This window comes from Rhyacophila brunnea, unplaced genomic scaffold, assembly GCF_057557595.1.
Source record: "Rhyacophila brunnea isolate RB1 unplaced genomic scaffold, BYU_Rbru_1.0 scaffold_7, whole genome shotgun sequence".
NCBI classification, from domain to species: domain Eukaryota; kingdom Metazoa; phylum Arthropoda; class Insecta; order Trichoptera; family Rhyacophilidae; genus Rhyacophila; species Rhyacophila brunnea.
Genome location: NW_028233339.1, coordinates 16710838 through 16725518, shown reverse-complemented (window position 1 = coordinate 16725518; position 14681 = coordinate 16710838). Strand labels below are relative to the sequence as shown.

At 31.4% G+C, this 14681-nt stretch overlaps 1 protein-coding gene across 1 annotated transcript in view; it reads right to left on the bottom strand.

Annotated features, from left to right (window-relative positions):
* Window positions 1-13980, bottom strand: part of LOC147064541 (atrial natriuretic peptide-converting enzyme) — an 86758-nt gene extending 72778 nt beyond the window's left edge. Inside the window, exon 1 of the mRNA XM_085958432.1 lies at window positions 13896-13980. Coding sequence (XP_085814558.1) covers window positions 13896-13961 — 66 coding nt within the window. The 5' untranslated portion in view covers window positions 13962-13980. The remainder of the gene's footprint in view (window positions 1-13895) is intronic.
* Between the last annotated feature and the right edge of the window lie 701 nt (window positions 13981-14681).

The following is a 14681-nucleotide window of genomic DNA, read 5'->3' as shown; positions in this document are numbered from 1 at the left end:
TTGAACCATATAAACTTGACAATTCAATGTATTAATAAAAACTTTTCATTGTACTTGATAGAAATACTGAATAAATATTATAGAATACATAAATGTCATTTTGACATGTCATATTGATTTCTGTAGGAACGCACGTATATATTAATAATTTAGTTGCTAGGACCCACTTAGCAACCAATAATAGTGAGTATTAAATATTACTTTTAACGAAAATTTTCCGAAATATACAAAAAACAGAATTAACTGAAAATGAATTCAATTCTTCTTAAAGATGGCCAGAAGTATTAAAAGAATGCATTGTCGTCGTGTTCTGATATATTCTAAAAGTTTCAAATGTCTAGCTAGTTGGAAAATTAGTTAAAAATCTTGGACAAATAAGAAAAAAATTGTACTGCACAAGAAAAAACCTGTACCGGACAAACAAGAATACGAGCTAATAAAAACGTGGTAAAATATATTCAATTTTGTAAAGGCAACTCAAATAGATTATAAAAATATGAAGCAATGACATTATAATGATCCAAAAGAGCAAATTAAAAATTATGGACATACATAACATATACCTACAATAATCATTGAATACAGTAATTTTTTATATCAGGTGTGTTCATACTTCTTTGGGTAAAGCCTAAATAACCGTTTTTAGGAAACTATCTTGTGTGAATGTATATATTTTGTAAAATATTGTTGACACGCAATGATGGCATTACTGGTAGATAAAAAATCTCTGTGAAATCATAATAGGTATTAAGAAAACGTCACATATTTAACAATCTACCTGTGTCCAGCTTTCTATGGTGCCGACATGTCATTATTATAGTACATAATATACACAATCTTTACATAATATTATAAAAATTATAATCTCACTTATTCTTGGCGATGGTTGAAGAGTTATCATTATTGTATGGATGCGAGTGGATGGCTAACATCTATAAATAATATAATACACCTACATTATAAGTATTAAACAATTTTTATTTCATTATTATCTGCTTCATATACTTAGAAGATATTTCTATCCTATCGCCAGGAATAAAGGCAGTGTGACGCTCTACAGTAGCGTTTTCCAAATGGCGTACGCGGTAAAATTAATATATAATGTGTTTTTTACTTACATACATTTGAAATATGGAGTTGTCAAATATCGAAACACAATTAAAAATTGCATCATCCAACTACATAGTTTTAAATAATAACATTGTTGGAAGAAAATAGCACCGCAGGCGTCTTTTTACTATTAGAGCAAATTTGTGATGTGTGTTTATATCACTTATTTGGTCAACTTCCCACGCCAGGCCCACAAGCTAGAGCCCTGTCAGCCCCCACCCCTCCCTTGTGGGGGCCATGAGTGGCAGTTACCTGTCGTACTTACAAAAATTGTTATACGTATGCGCCAACACTTAGTAATTTGTTCAATTTATATTTATGGACTGATCAATAAAGATGGCTAATAATAATTAATACTGATGAAAAAAGCATTTTATCTACCATTATATTTCACCTGTAAGCTATAAATAATTGTTAGTTTCATAAATTATGTCAATACATGAAATAAGCATATTGTTACTTTTTTACATCTTACAAGACAAAAATGTAAATTTGTATATAAAACCCAGAAATCCAGCTGCATATAGCGATGTTTGGACGTTCCCAGTACCACTATGAAGGGTGTATTCAGGGAACATCTGTTCTGTGGGTGTATTATAATAAATTTAAAAAAGGGAGACATATACATACAAAATATATACATCATTGAGCTAATGTGCGGGATAGAAGCAAATTGCAGTTCATATTTCAGTCAAGAAAGTGTTTATTTTTGTTGTAAACGTGAACAATAAAACTCATAATTACCTCGTTGTTCTAATGTAAAGTGGGCCACTGTGGCACTCATTTCTCCTTCGTTATTTGGAGTCAGCGGGATCAATCGATTTAGTGTTGATTGAACTCCAGTCATGCCACTGATTTCGGTAGAAAATGTGTTAACTATCTCATCATCATCAACCGAATTAGATGTAGAAGGAGCCACTAGATGGTCCATAGAATAATTGCAATACTTGTCGGTAATTACAGCATCAGCGTAATTACGTTGGCAGTTGACATTGACAGCGAACTAGTACAAATAAATCCTAACTGCAATAGAAAGAGGCGATATTGCCAACGTGTAGGTGTACTTTTGCGTGCAGAACTAGCTTAACGTCAGTTAGGCTAATTTAGTTCCAAAATATTTTTAAGATTGAATTTAGGCTTGGAATGATCTAAGCTGATAACTTTTTTTATATTGATAATTCAGATACGCCTGTTCGGACTCCAAATAGAGAATCAAAAAAGGAATTTTTTTATCAAATAAAAAAAAAATCACAAAAAATCAGTTAGGCTAGTTCTGCAATAAGGGGACGATGTATACTCCCATACAAAGCTGAGAAACCATCTGATATACAGCGCATATGAGTACATTTTTTCTATACATAATGTAAAAATTTGGCGAATCAAAACGAGAGATTTTTGGCAACGGGAAGGAAACTCATAGTTCATACAGAATGATGTGCTATGATAAAATCACTCCTATGAGCTAGGGGATGAATACATAGAGCATTGTATATTGTATTGAATCCGGCTGATAATTGTATATGAGCAATTGGCTGACATCCATTTCTCGTAAAAAACAAAATCTGTCAATACAAACCTCTACTCTGTGGAGGCCCATATGATCCTTTTAGGATCGGACATGGTCGAAAGAAAGAAGAAGAATTGTATATTATAATGAAGATACGCATAATAACTTATTATTAAAAGTTGCAAGTATTGGTTCAACTAGTTTCATATATTATAAGTCCGTTGGTTGTCACGAGGACAAGTTTTAACCCGCTTCTTTGAACTATGTGAAGTTTTTTTTTTCTGAAGGAGTGTGAATATAATTTAGTTGAGACACTGGGATCACAATACTTAAGACCCAAACCTGACTTACTTAAGTGACATTTTTACTCATATGAATGAGTGTTTATCTCAAAAGGTAAGGGACACATGAAATAATTCAATGAAAAGTTACCTTTTTGGCATCGAAGGTTATTTCTCAAATATGCATTCACTTAAAGTGACGAAGTGAGAAGCAGGAAATCATTGTACTTTATGTTAATAAATCAGTTATTTTTTTTGAATAAACACATACTTTTTAAGTTTAAATTGTTCATCGGAAGTACTATATGTGGTTGAATGTGTAATTTAAGAATAAATAAAATATATTTTAACATTTGTATGTTGCAAACATTTCCTAGGATTTGCCGTGAAAAATGTTGGGAACCCCCTCTGTTTAGGCGTTTAAATAAATACAAAGACGATATGTACGTACTTCGGAATTGTTTAAACGTATTATTTTAATTAATTAAAATTAATCAAAATATTTCATTATTATTGAACACTGCAAACAAAGTAGATTTGATAATGATTTATTACCTACATAAATCTTCGTTGTATATAGGAAATGTAATTATCTTATTTTTTGCATGCAATACTCTCAATTGCCTAAACAGGCCATTTAGCTTTTTTTATTCGAAACATTTGAATACTATACGGTCTTTATTATTGGCGTATATACGAGATCAAATTATTTATTTATATATCCGTGAACGGATAACCTTGCATGCAAAGGACAATGGATGATAGTTGTTACACTTCTAGTATGCTGAGAGCTACGAAATCTGTCGATTCCAAAATATTTATTAGTTTTATTTAATTACAAGTTACGCTTAAAACGTCAAACTAAACAGTCGACAGATTTCATACCGCTCACTCTAGTTGGAAATAATACAACATTTAAATCTCTACTCGACACAAAATATAGATATTATTATATTGTTAATGTTATTATAAACAACTCTGTGACATACCTTGCATTTTTTTGTGACAAAACGTGTCACAAAAGGTGTAGGTTCGTGATGTGATAAGTTGTGTCAGAATAATACTTAATTAATTTCATACAGGAGGTTGCTTTGTGTTTTTTAATACATTGTTGCTTTAAGCTCGTTGAATATCTGACCAATTGAATAAACATGTCGAGTATTTTCTTGAAGTAAAAAAAATCTTTTATTTTTAAACTTCGTGGTGTAAGTGACTTTTAAAAATCGCATACTGTGTTTTCAAGGTGTGTTTGATCCGGAGTACCTAATAGTCCATTAATTTGTGTAAATGGATAACAATTATTCTTCCTGGGTCTCCACAGATTAAAAGTTGTATTAGCAGATGTTTGTTTTTACAAGATATGGCTATTAGCCATTTACTCAACTTATTGGGTCCATACTCTGGGTCCAAACACACACAACACCAGGATTCGAACACGGGACTCATAACTTTATAAGCATTACGCATAGCCACTTGGCCATCGTGGGCATCAAGGCGTTATTTAATTGTTAATAACTCCGAAATATGAGTTTTTTTAATTAGTAATTAATGAAAAATTTTACTTAACGATTTTGGTACCAAGTTATTTATATTTTATCGACCATATTGTATAGATTATTATAATATATTCAAAAACTATTGCGACTATTATTACTCAACAATCAATACAAAAACTACAACAAAACAAACTTTTTATAAAATAAATATTAACATGTCAGAATAGGTACGCTATAATAATATTATATATTTATTTGACATGGTGATGTACTTATTGAATAATAGAATTTTCACGTAATTATTTTATTGTAAAAAATAACATAAAACCCACAGTCAAAATATAAAAACAAATTTGGCAAGCTTAGATAAACAGTAATTCAATTACATAATATACTATTGCAGCGGTTTTACACCAAATGCATGCGAACCACTGGTGTTACGCGAGAGATAACTTCGAGATAGTACGTACTTATTATTTATGCAATATAAAAATTATGTAATTCAAACGTAATGATTATTTTTAATAAATTTACAGTTGTATGAAATCATTCGTTAACACAATTAGTGAAACAGCTTTTGAAAGCTTATTGACTTGTTAGCTTGAGTCGCTAAAACTGGTCACCCTCATATTATTGAGGAATAATTAATAATATATTAAGCTGCTAAAAATATTGTTTTGTAACTTTTAAAGCTACTGATAATATTCCGTAACCACATACACATTCATAAAAATAGCAGATTCAGTATTTTGAGATGCTTTTTAGAAGCTGAAAGATTGTTAATATATGTATTACACCTAAATAATACTATTATATTATATTAAACTTTACGCAATAGCTGATTTGTTGGAAACAAACTAAAAGTATATGACAATAACTTATTCATGTTTATATTGTTGACTTCCTATTCCATCACTATATATTTTTTTTAAATCGCCGTTATCTATCAAAAATGTGTTTAGTTGTCATATCTATCGAAGTAAGTATTGTCATATTTTATTAATAAGCAATAATTTTGACACCCAGAATTCTACTCTGCCATGCATTTAAAAATAAACGTGGCATATACCTAAAATTGAATTCAATCTTCGGAATCAAATAACACAAAACAAATGAATCGCACTTAAAAACAAAATAAAACCAGGATGACGATGCTATTGTGTTTTTAACGTAGCGAAACTAATTTTTAACCAAATCTATATTTTAATCTGTTAGGTTAGGTACTCAAAAGTAATACAAAACTGCATTATGTTATTTTTTAACTATCTTCCTGTAAATTGAATAACATTATTAACAAACTAATCGCCGATGAATCCAACAGTATTCCTATAATGATCCTAATTAGTTTCATCCGAAACTAAAATAGTTGGATACCAACTTATTTTAAATTATCTGGGTATTATTATATATTATTAGTATAAATCTTAGACTATAGATACATCTAGACGCCACCCATTGCATTGCTAAATGAAGCTGCGTGCCGTGCGTTTGGCTTGTGGGCGAGCGAACGCATTCGTATTCAAATGTTCGAGACCATAGACCATTTCGCTAGTGCTCGCCCAAAGTGCTCACCCAAAGTGCTCGCACTAGACGCTCAGAATTAAAATATATTTTTCTATTTTTTTACGTTATATAGTATTTTTAAGCGGTCAAAATGCAACCATTAGGTAAAAATATCCATAATTTAAGTTATTTTAAAGAAACACGGTCACTTGATATTAAAATATATAATAATATACAAATAAATTATCACGAACGTGTATCAACTTACCTATGAAACGTAATACCATCTTCTTGCTTATCAGTACGGATACCACATTTTAATACAACACACAGAACCATCTTTTCTACTTAATTAACTAAAAATATTTACCACTGACTTTATGTTTAACACAAAAAATAGCAATTTTAGCAACACGGTTATCGACGCTTAGTTAAGCAATAAGGTAAGATTTGGCGGCTACACCGTAGCAAACCATCTCCCACATCTGTAAACTTTTTATCTCACTCTAGCGCGTGTCGCAGAGATTATAAGGGTGCCGAATACTTTCTCACTCGCACTTATGCATCGTTTTTGTTCAGGCCTTGGTATAAATATAAAATTCATTAAAACTTTTAATTATTCAAAAATATTTTCGCTGCATGAGAGAAAACTTAAACCTTATTTTAAATGTATATTTACGCGACTCTACATTTTTACGATGTTTTTTTAACCTTTTAAACGTCAATTCTGTTATCCGTTCAGTCGAGGTTTCTGTTTTGGTCCGTTCAGTTTTGAAACGGCGGTGTATTTAGACATTCAGTTTAGTTATTCGTTCAGTCTCGGTTGACAGTTCAGTTGGGAAATGGCGATATGATATATCACTAAAAATTTATATTATTTTTATAATAACTTTCTAAACATATTGGTTGGTATAATACAGTTTTTTTTCTTTCTTAACTTCCTTCTTTAAACACTACGGTGCATGGTTGCAGCATCAGTTCCGTGCGGCTCCGTCTCGGGACGGAATGAGCACATAAAATAACTTTATTCAGATACGTGTATAGCATCATGGAAGGCAGCCGCGCATATCCACGGCTGTACATATATTATGACGGGTGGTGGTGGTGATACGACAACTGATGAAAAATCCATCCTGTCTCGTCTCCATTTTGGTTTCAGTCGGCCGCTTCAATTTTGCATTTAGTGACGAAGCCCACCAGAAGCGGCGCTCGGTGCGCTCACTACAAAGTAGGCCCCCTCCCACCCGCGCATTATCCTTCACCTATGTAATAAGGGGCACGATAAGCACAAAATAATTATTATTATCAGCGTCTCTCATAACAAAGCAATAAAAATATTATTATGTTTCTCGGCAGCTTGTAATTCATATTGACGATGACGTAATTCTACCAGCAAAATATCGGACACCCAGCAACTAAACAATGAGTTCACTGTTATTAAATAATGCCTAATCGCCCGTCTTATCGACAACGCGTCCAGAAGCGGATAAAATAAAACGGCGTGCGACCCTTTTGCTTGCCGTGTTCAATGGGCTTTGTCATATTTAACAACGTAGTATTTTTGTTAATTCGTCCCGCTGAGAAGCCAAACAACGTGTGAATCATGGGGCGAGCGGACACAGTGCTCCATCAAAACCAGTTTGCGCTGCCATATTTGATTACGTTGTATTTTCGATGATTCACATTGAATATGCGCGAGCGCCCCGCTAGCCCGATTCTATGTGCACGACGCCTTACACTTCAGTTTAACTGACAGCTCGACTAAAACGGAGACCGATTGGACACCGAAATTCATCGTACAAAAGCACCTTTACTATATAAAATGCCACTAGTAATAAATACAACACTGTATTGATTTGGTTACGCATGTTTCGTTGATGACTTATCGTTACTTAAACAATCGATTGTTTTTCCAAAGATTTTCCGAAGCGAAATTTATCGATCTCAATTCACAATAGTGTTTATTCGTTAGTTTCTCAATATTAATTTATTAATGGCATAAAACACTTTCGAGTGTGAAATCAAAACGATGCATTCATTATAATAGTGAGAAAATAATGAGCTGTGTCGAAACGGATAATGGAGAACTTCAGCAAGATTCTGGTATTTTGTTCTTGTGAGGTAGGTATCATGGCGCAGTGGTAAAGGTGATCATAATGGTATCAGAAAGAAACGCGACCTACTATTTTTATTCGTGGGAAATATTGCAATGAAGCCTAACTCTTTCGGTCTCAGATCACTCCACTGATTTACAACATAATTATTATATTTCTCTGATTAAAATCTTCTTCTTTTCTAGGAGGTGCTATACTTTCATTTATTGTTTGCGACAATATGGAGAGAAACATTTGTACACATTACATAATATGACAAAAGAGAGAATGAATCGAATTTTTGTGGTCCATCGCCGATTAATAATTTAAGAATAAATACGAATTTTAAAATTACATGTCAGCAGGTATTTGATGGTAGCATGGTAGGTTTATTATATTATTATAGATAATTAGTTGTAAAATGGTACTACTACTACTTCACTATGTTCGATTCTAAGAGGATCATAATATGTACTATTGTACTTAACACAAGTAATATTGTACACAAATTAATCAATTGTAAAAAAAAATATTTTCTCATGATTGAAGTTGGCGTCAATTATATTTGACAGTTACATGTAAGTTGTACGTACGTAGTTCATCGTCGGACACTTATTCGTGCGTCACAGTACGTGAAACATGAGTTCGTATAACATTTTATCAAATGACGAGTTCTTCGTTGAACATTTCACCGTAGAATACATTTGTACGTATCTTACAAAATGCGGAGATAGTTTGCAAATAGTACTGTTCCAATTAAATTAACCCTAACCTAACCTAACCTAGTAAATACTCTCTACATGTTGTAGCATACGTACAAATATACTCCACGGTGAAATGTTATACGAACTCATGTTTCACGTACTGCGGCGCACGAATAAGTGTCCTGCGGTGAACAGTTTACGTACAAATTTCCGGATACAATATTCGACGCGGATGACGAAATCGATTTCTAAGGGGTCTCGAAGCAGTTTAAACCAGTCATAAGTTTATTGAATTATAAAGTTAAATAAATGACATGACATATTGAAGGATATCCAAGCTGCCCAAGCATATCAAAATAACTGCTATATTTCAACAAACAGCTCACTAAATTTATTTTTCAAGTTTATTCAAGAATGTAATATTCCAAATCAATTGTTAAAATTGCTTACGATGAAAAAAACATGTGACTAGACTAATTTTTATACAAATAAAAAATAGTTGTAATATCTGGTTTCTATTTCATCTTTCAACGTGTTGGGCGTCAGGCCTCCAAAATACGACAGTGCGTCGAGCCTTCGCGTCTCTAAAACCCGCCACTGATAAAGGAAGGATCTTAGAAAAAATACAATTTTGAAAAACCTCAGAAATATACATAATTTTAGAAAAAAAAATCTATATAAGTTGAACCGAGTAGGAACTCAAACTCACGTCTTTCACTTTTCTGGTGAGTGCTTTCGTCTCTAAGATATCGATCCACCTTGATTCATGTGAATTATTTCTTATACTACATATTTACGTTTTATGTAAGGTATTTAATTTAGTTTTTTCTAATATTTATGTTTCTGAAGTTTTGTTAAAAATGTGTTTTTTCTATAATAAAGAATTTAAAATTCTTTAATGCGTCAATTACATTGAGCTACTTTAAGACCTGTTTGTTGGCGAATTTAAAACCGGGCAATTCAGCTACTGCGATTGCGATGATGACACACAAAACTTTCCATTCGCTGAGAAGCCAACAAGCTAGCGACTATTTTGACAGAACGTAGTTCGTTTTTTTACCGGGAGGTCGCTACTACGCTCTACTGCGCAGACGCAGTAGGCCCACACGCCGACGTATAGCGTGTAAAGTTGACCGGCTTTCAACTTTTCTCGGTAGATTGTTTACAATCTGCTTGTTAGCTTGTTCGATGATGACACCGGGTGACTTGACAGGCAGATTGTAAATTTGCCAATAAACAGCTCGCAAAGTAGCTCAATGTAATTGACGCATAACCACTGACCATACCGTGTATATGTATATTTACTATTGGATAAAAAATAATAATACCTACTTATAATTTCTTGGCTAATTAACGAGTCATTATACTATGAGAGAATAAACGAGGAAGATTAAATAAAGTAGACTAAAGACCATTGTCATATATTTAATTTATGTTATCCAACTATTCTAAACTATCTATAAAATAATTAAAACATCACTGAAATATAAATCGTCACCAATTTGATATTTTTAAATCTTTTTAGTGAAATAATACATTTTTTAATACGAGGAATAAGTCAGTGTACTTATACTACCAAAGCGACTAAATTGAATGTAATAATAAACAGTAGTTGGGTAAATTTAGGTTTTTTTATAAAGTTACAACTAAATGACGCTTAGTGACTAACAATTTAATGTAGTAAATTAATAAATGCATATCTATTTTATTAAACAATAAAAATGTCATAAGCACTATTAATTCGAAGTTTTGTAATAAGTACTTCCTTGGTACTGAAGGGGTTTAAATCGGATCACACAGTGCTCAAGACAAACGTCGTATGAATCGAAATTGCTAATCTAGCTTTTATACTCATACCTGCGTGAATGTACAGCATCGTGACTTACGCACAGTCTGAAGGTCCATTCATATCTACCGACATTCAACGTGCCAGACACGTAACGCAGCAGACATCATATTTTAGTAGTATTATTAATAATTATGATGAACTTAATTTCAACGACATTTTTGTTCATCCATGTTAATAGGTGCACGCACGAATAACACTCAGAATCTTAAGTAAAACATATTTAGCATGAATAAATACAATCTCGTACAAACAAAAAAAATACGCTAGAATACTGCATGGGTACGTTTTTAGTATATTAAATAAGATTTTCCATGTCTCTCACGCTACAAGTCTGACGGTTTACATATCTGTAGCCATGAATGAACTTGTATGCTTCTCAAAGCTAATATGAAAAACTATAATGTTCAGAAATTTGTATCTCCAAAAGTTTTCAAAAGCGGGGAAAGTCAAGAAGAAACAGCGATCGTACATTTTATAAAACATGTATCTACATAAAAAAAAATACTATCATTATTTCAAAGAGTCCGTTAAACTGACTGTATAGGTATAGAAAATATTAATTTTGCGCAAATAATAATTTGACCAAACACATTATATTAATTAATTTATGTTGTTGTTTTTCATTTTATGCATAAGATATTATAATAGAAATATGTAGTATTTTTTGTTTTAACATTTAAAATAGATAGATATATATTTATATTTTTAATTAACTTTTCATGCATTATTAAAGTTTTAAATGGGATACGTTAAAAAATACAAACACATGAATATATTTTTAAATTTATATTTTTTTTATTATATAACCGTACAAACAAAATTAGAGTACGGTTACACGTATATTTTTTTCTTTGTTGAACTTTTCAAGCCAGTTATGGTTACGAAATACAGTGTACCATACGTGAGTAATGTTATACATCCATTCTAATGATGATATACATAGAATTTTAAGTTAATACCTATTTTATATTATAACTACATATGTTTTTTTTCCGACTCATAACCACACTCAGAACTGTCGAATAGCTTCAAAACCACGCCCAATAAACGCTATCATATTACTTTGTTTTCTATGAATATAACATTCATTCTTTGTTATGGTATGTAATATTAGAAGAGACAGCAGTCAGTATTTAAAAAAAAAACCAGTTTCCCCCAATTATTGTTGTGCCTCATAAAAACATCTACGGGTCAGGGGGACAACTTTTGAAAAATATTATATTCTGCTTGTTTAAATTTACATAATACATACAAGTTTTTCCAAATTGTATATGACAGGCATCTCCAATGCGTCGATCGCGGGATGAATTTTCGTCGATCGCACTATAGAAATTGAGTGTTGAAAATATAATAAACGTAATATTACAGTTTGTAGTAAAGATTACAAGATTTCAAAAAGTTTTTGAAGGGGAAGAAATAGTCATAATATTTTTTATTTACTAAACTAGGTTACGTGAAAGTCGTTTTCAAATTAGTCACGAGAAAGCCCACATGATGTCGTCGTAACACGTGATTCTTATTTCATCACTCCATAGTCTGCCGCAGGAGTGAGATATAGAGAAGATGTGAATATCCTCGCTTTAAATCGAGGCGCAGCTTCCCCTCCCATCGTACAGTACATACACTCTTTTCACAGTAAGATAATAATTTGACGATTAGTGCTATGAGTACCTAAAATATGACCAAAAAATATAATTTTCATTACAAATGGGAAATTGAATATCTCTTTGTGAGACAAGTGTCGTTGTCTAAGTTATAACGTCTCAGTACCATCAACCAAATATCATTGGTTTATTCAAGCTTAAGTTATTGGAAGAATATGATAGATTACTGTCAGTTTTGGTACTGAATAGTAGATCACCAACCACTTGATATTAGACATGCCTTGTATATAATCCATAAAATCACTAGAAATAAGACTGAGCCAGAGAATTTATTCCTTATAAATAATATACCTACATAAATGTCAGCAAATAAAAAATAAAACATTTTATTATATTTTATCACCCATCACGTAGAATCATATAGAAAAAAAGATACGCACTAGCACGCCTAATTTGATTTAAATTAAAATGCTAGCGTATGTAAAAAAACATTTTTCTTTCAATAAGTATTTCATCCAGAGCATAGACCCAATGGTTGGCCAAATAACTAAAATCCATTCCCCGTTTTAAAAAGCTGTTAATAGAATTACCGCTATGTGGAGGCTCCTACCTGTGAGCTAAAATTGAATGTATCAAAACGAAGTATGGTATAATAGAAAATAATCCAATTATTATAAAACACAATTTGATAAATCTTTATATTTTGATTTTTTACGAAAAATCATAGCCAGATCGAAATGATCAAGATTTCAAAAATGTTATAATAACAGTTGATTTTTTTCCATAGATTTACAAAGTAATATCATTCAAAGAAGTATAAAAAAATGTGTATTAGAGATAATTAATTATTAAGTCTACCACGTGAATTTATTTTTAAGATACTCATATTGTCTACATTTCATTTAACTACCTATGTGAGAGACAAAGAAAGCGATACAATGAGATACAATAATTATTATGATACCTGCAAATCAAAACAATAAACAAAATACCATCTTAGGTGGATAGCCGATCCATATATATATATATGCGAAAAATATCTAAATTTACTTTAATTATAAGGAATATTATGTAGGTATCCATAATTTAGGAAGGTATTTATCTATCTCATGTAAATAACAGAAAAATATTACACAAAATTGGTGCCATTATCATTTATACCACTCCCAAGGAAAATTTCTTGCATATCTATGTAAAAATATTATTTCCATAAACAATAATCGTCATCCAAATGGCCAAAATATCTTTTAAAACTTTCCAAAAAATATTTTTCACGCTTTACAAAATGCATTCCTCGAATTGTTATCCAAGGAATGATCAATTTTAAATGCAGCAGACGACGACGCGGCATTTTGTGGATTAAAAACCTCTGTAATTAGCACGAGTGTGGCTCCATCGAACTGCTCTGGGTAGCAGGTGATAAAGCTGGTGGTGGGCGACCTATGTTAGGGGATGGTACGATAAGAAGAAGTAGCAAAAAGTTTCCCGTTATTTTAAGGAAAAACCACAATTTATAATATGCACATATACTTTAATAATAACTATATTTCAGTGCGTATTGTGATTGTGAAGTATGTACAGTAACGCTATTTCATTTTTTTTATTAATGTGTCTACGACAAAATAATATTTTTAAATTTGTGTAAAGACTTTTTATATGTTATATATTAGGTGTTTTAGGTTTATAAATAATTATAGTATAATTATTACATTATCATTAGGCAACATGCATCAACAAGTCAATCTCACCTTAGAATCCCAGGAACCCTTTCTCTTTCCGATCTTGTGGTCCATTTTATTTGGCGTAACAACCATCTCTTCGGAAAAACCAACTAAGTCACTAGAAACAACCACTGGTCCTTTTTAAAGTTTATTATATCATACCTTTAAACGCTGATTTAAAAATTAGAACAATAATATTATAATATTTTTTTATTAAAAATCTACACTCTGTATTATGAATGCATTGTGTTATTTGAAGTATTATATTATATACGTATAAATCATTCAAAGTTAACTTTTATGTGAATATTTTAAAATTCGAATGTCTCTAGAGGTATAATATAAATATGTTAATTTTATTAAAACGTTTTGATGACATAGTTATTTTGACCTCGTTAACGTAAACAGCTATCATTTATTTGGATCCGGAAATTAAGCCTTAGTCATCAAACATCTTTTCCCGCGCTATTATAATATTAAATACAAAAATAGTAGGCTATTATATATTCCTTTCTCGGATCAATTAATATGGAAATATTGACAATATTTTTTATACCGTATTGTCTAAAATAGAATTGTCTCATGGTAAAAATAATTTTTGATTACATCAAATTATTTACTAATTAAAATTCATGGACAACGTTAAAATGTCAAGATTTTCATCTTATAGTTTTTTTTAATTCATTGTATTATTAACGAAGTAGATGGTTCATTTTTATCGTCTGTAGTGACATAGTGGAAGTGGGTCTGCTTATAAATTCGCTAATTATGGGGTCTAATCCTTCGCTCTGTAAGCTCACAATATGTTCTATT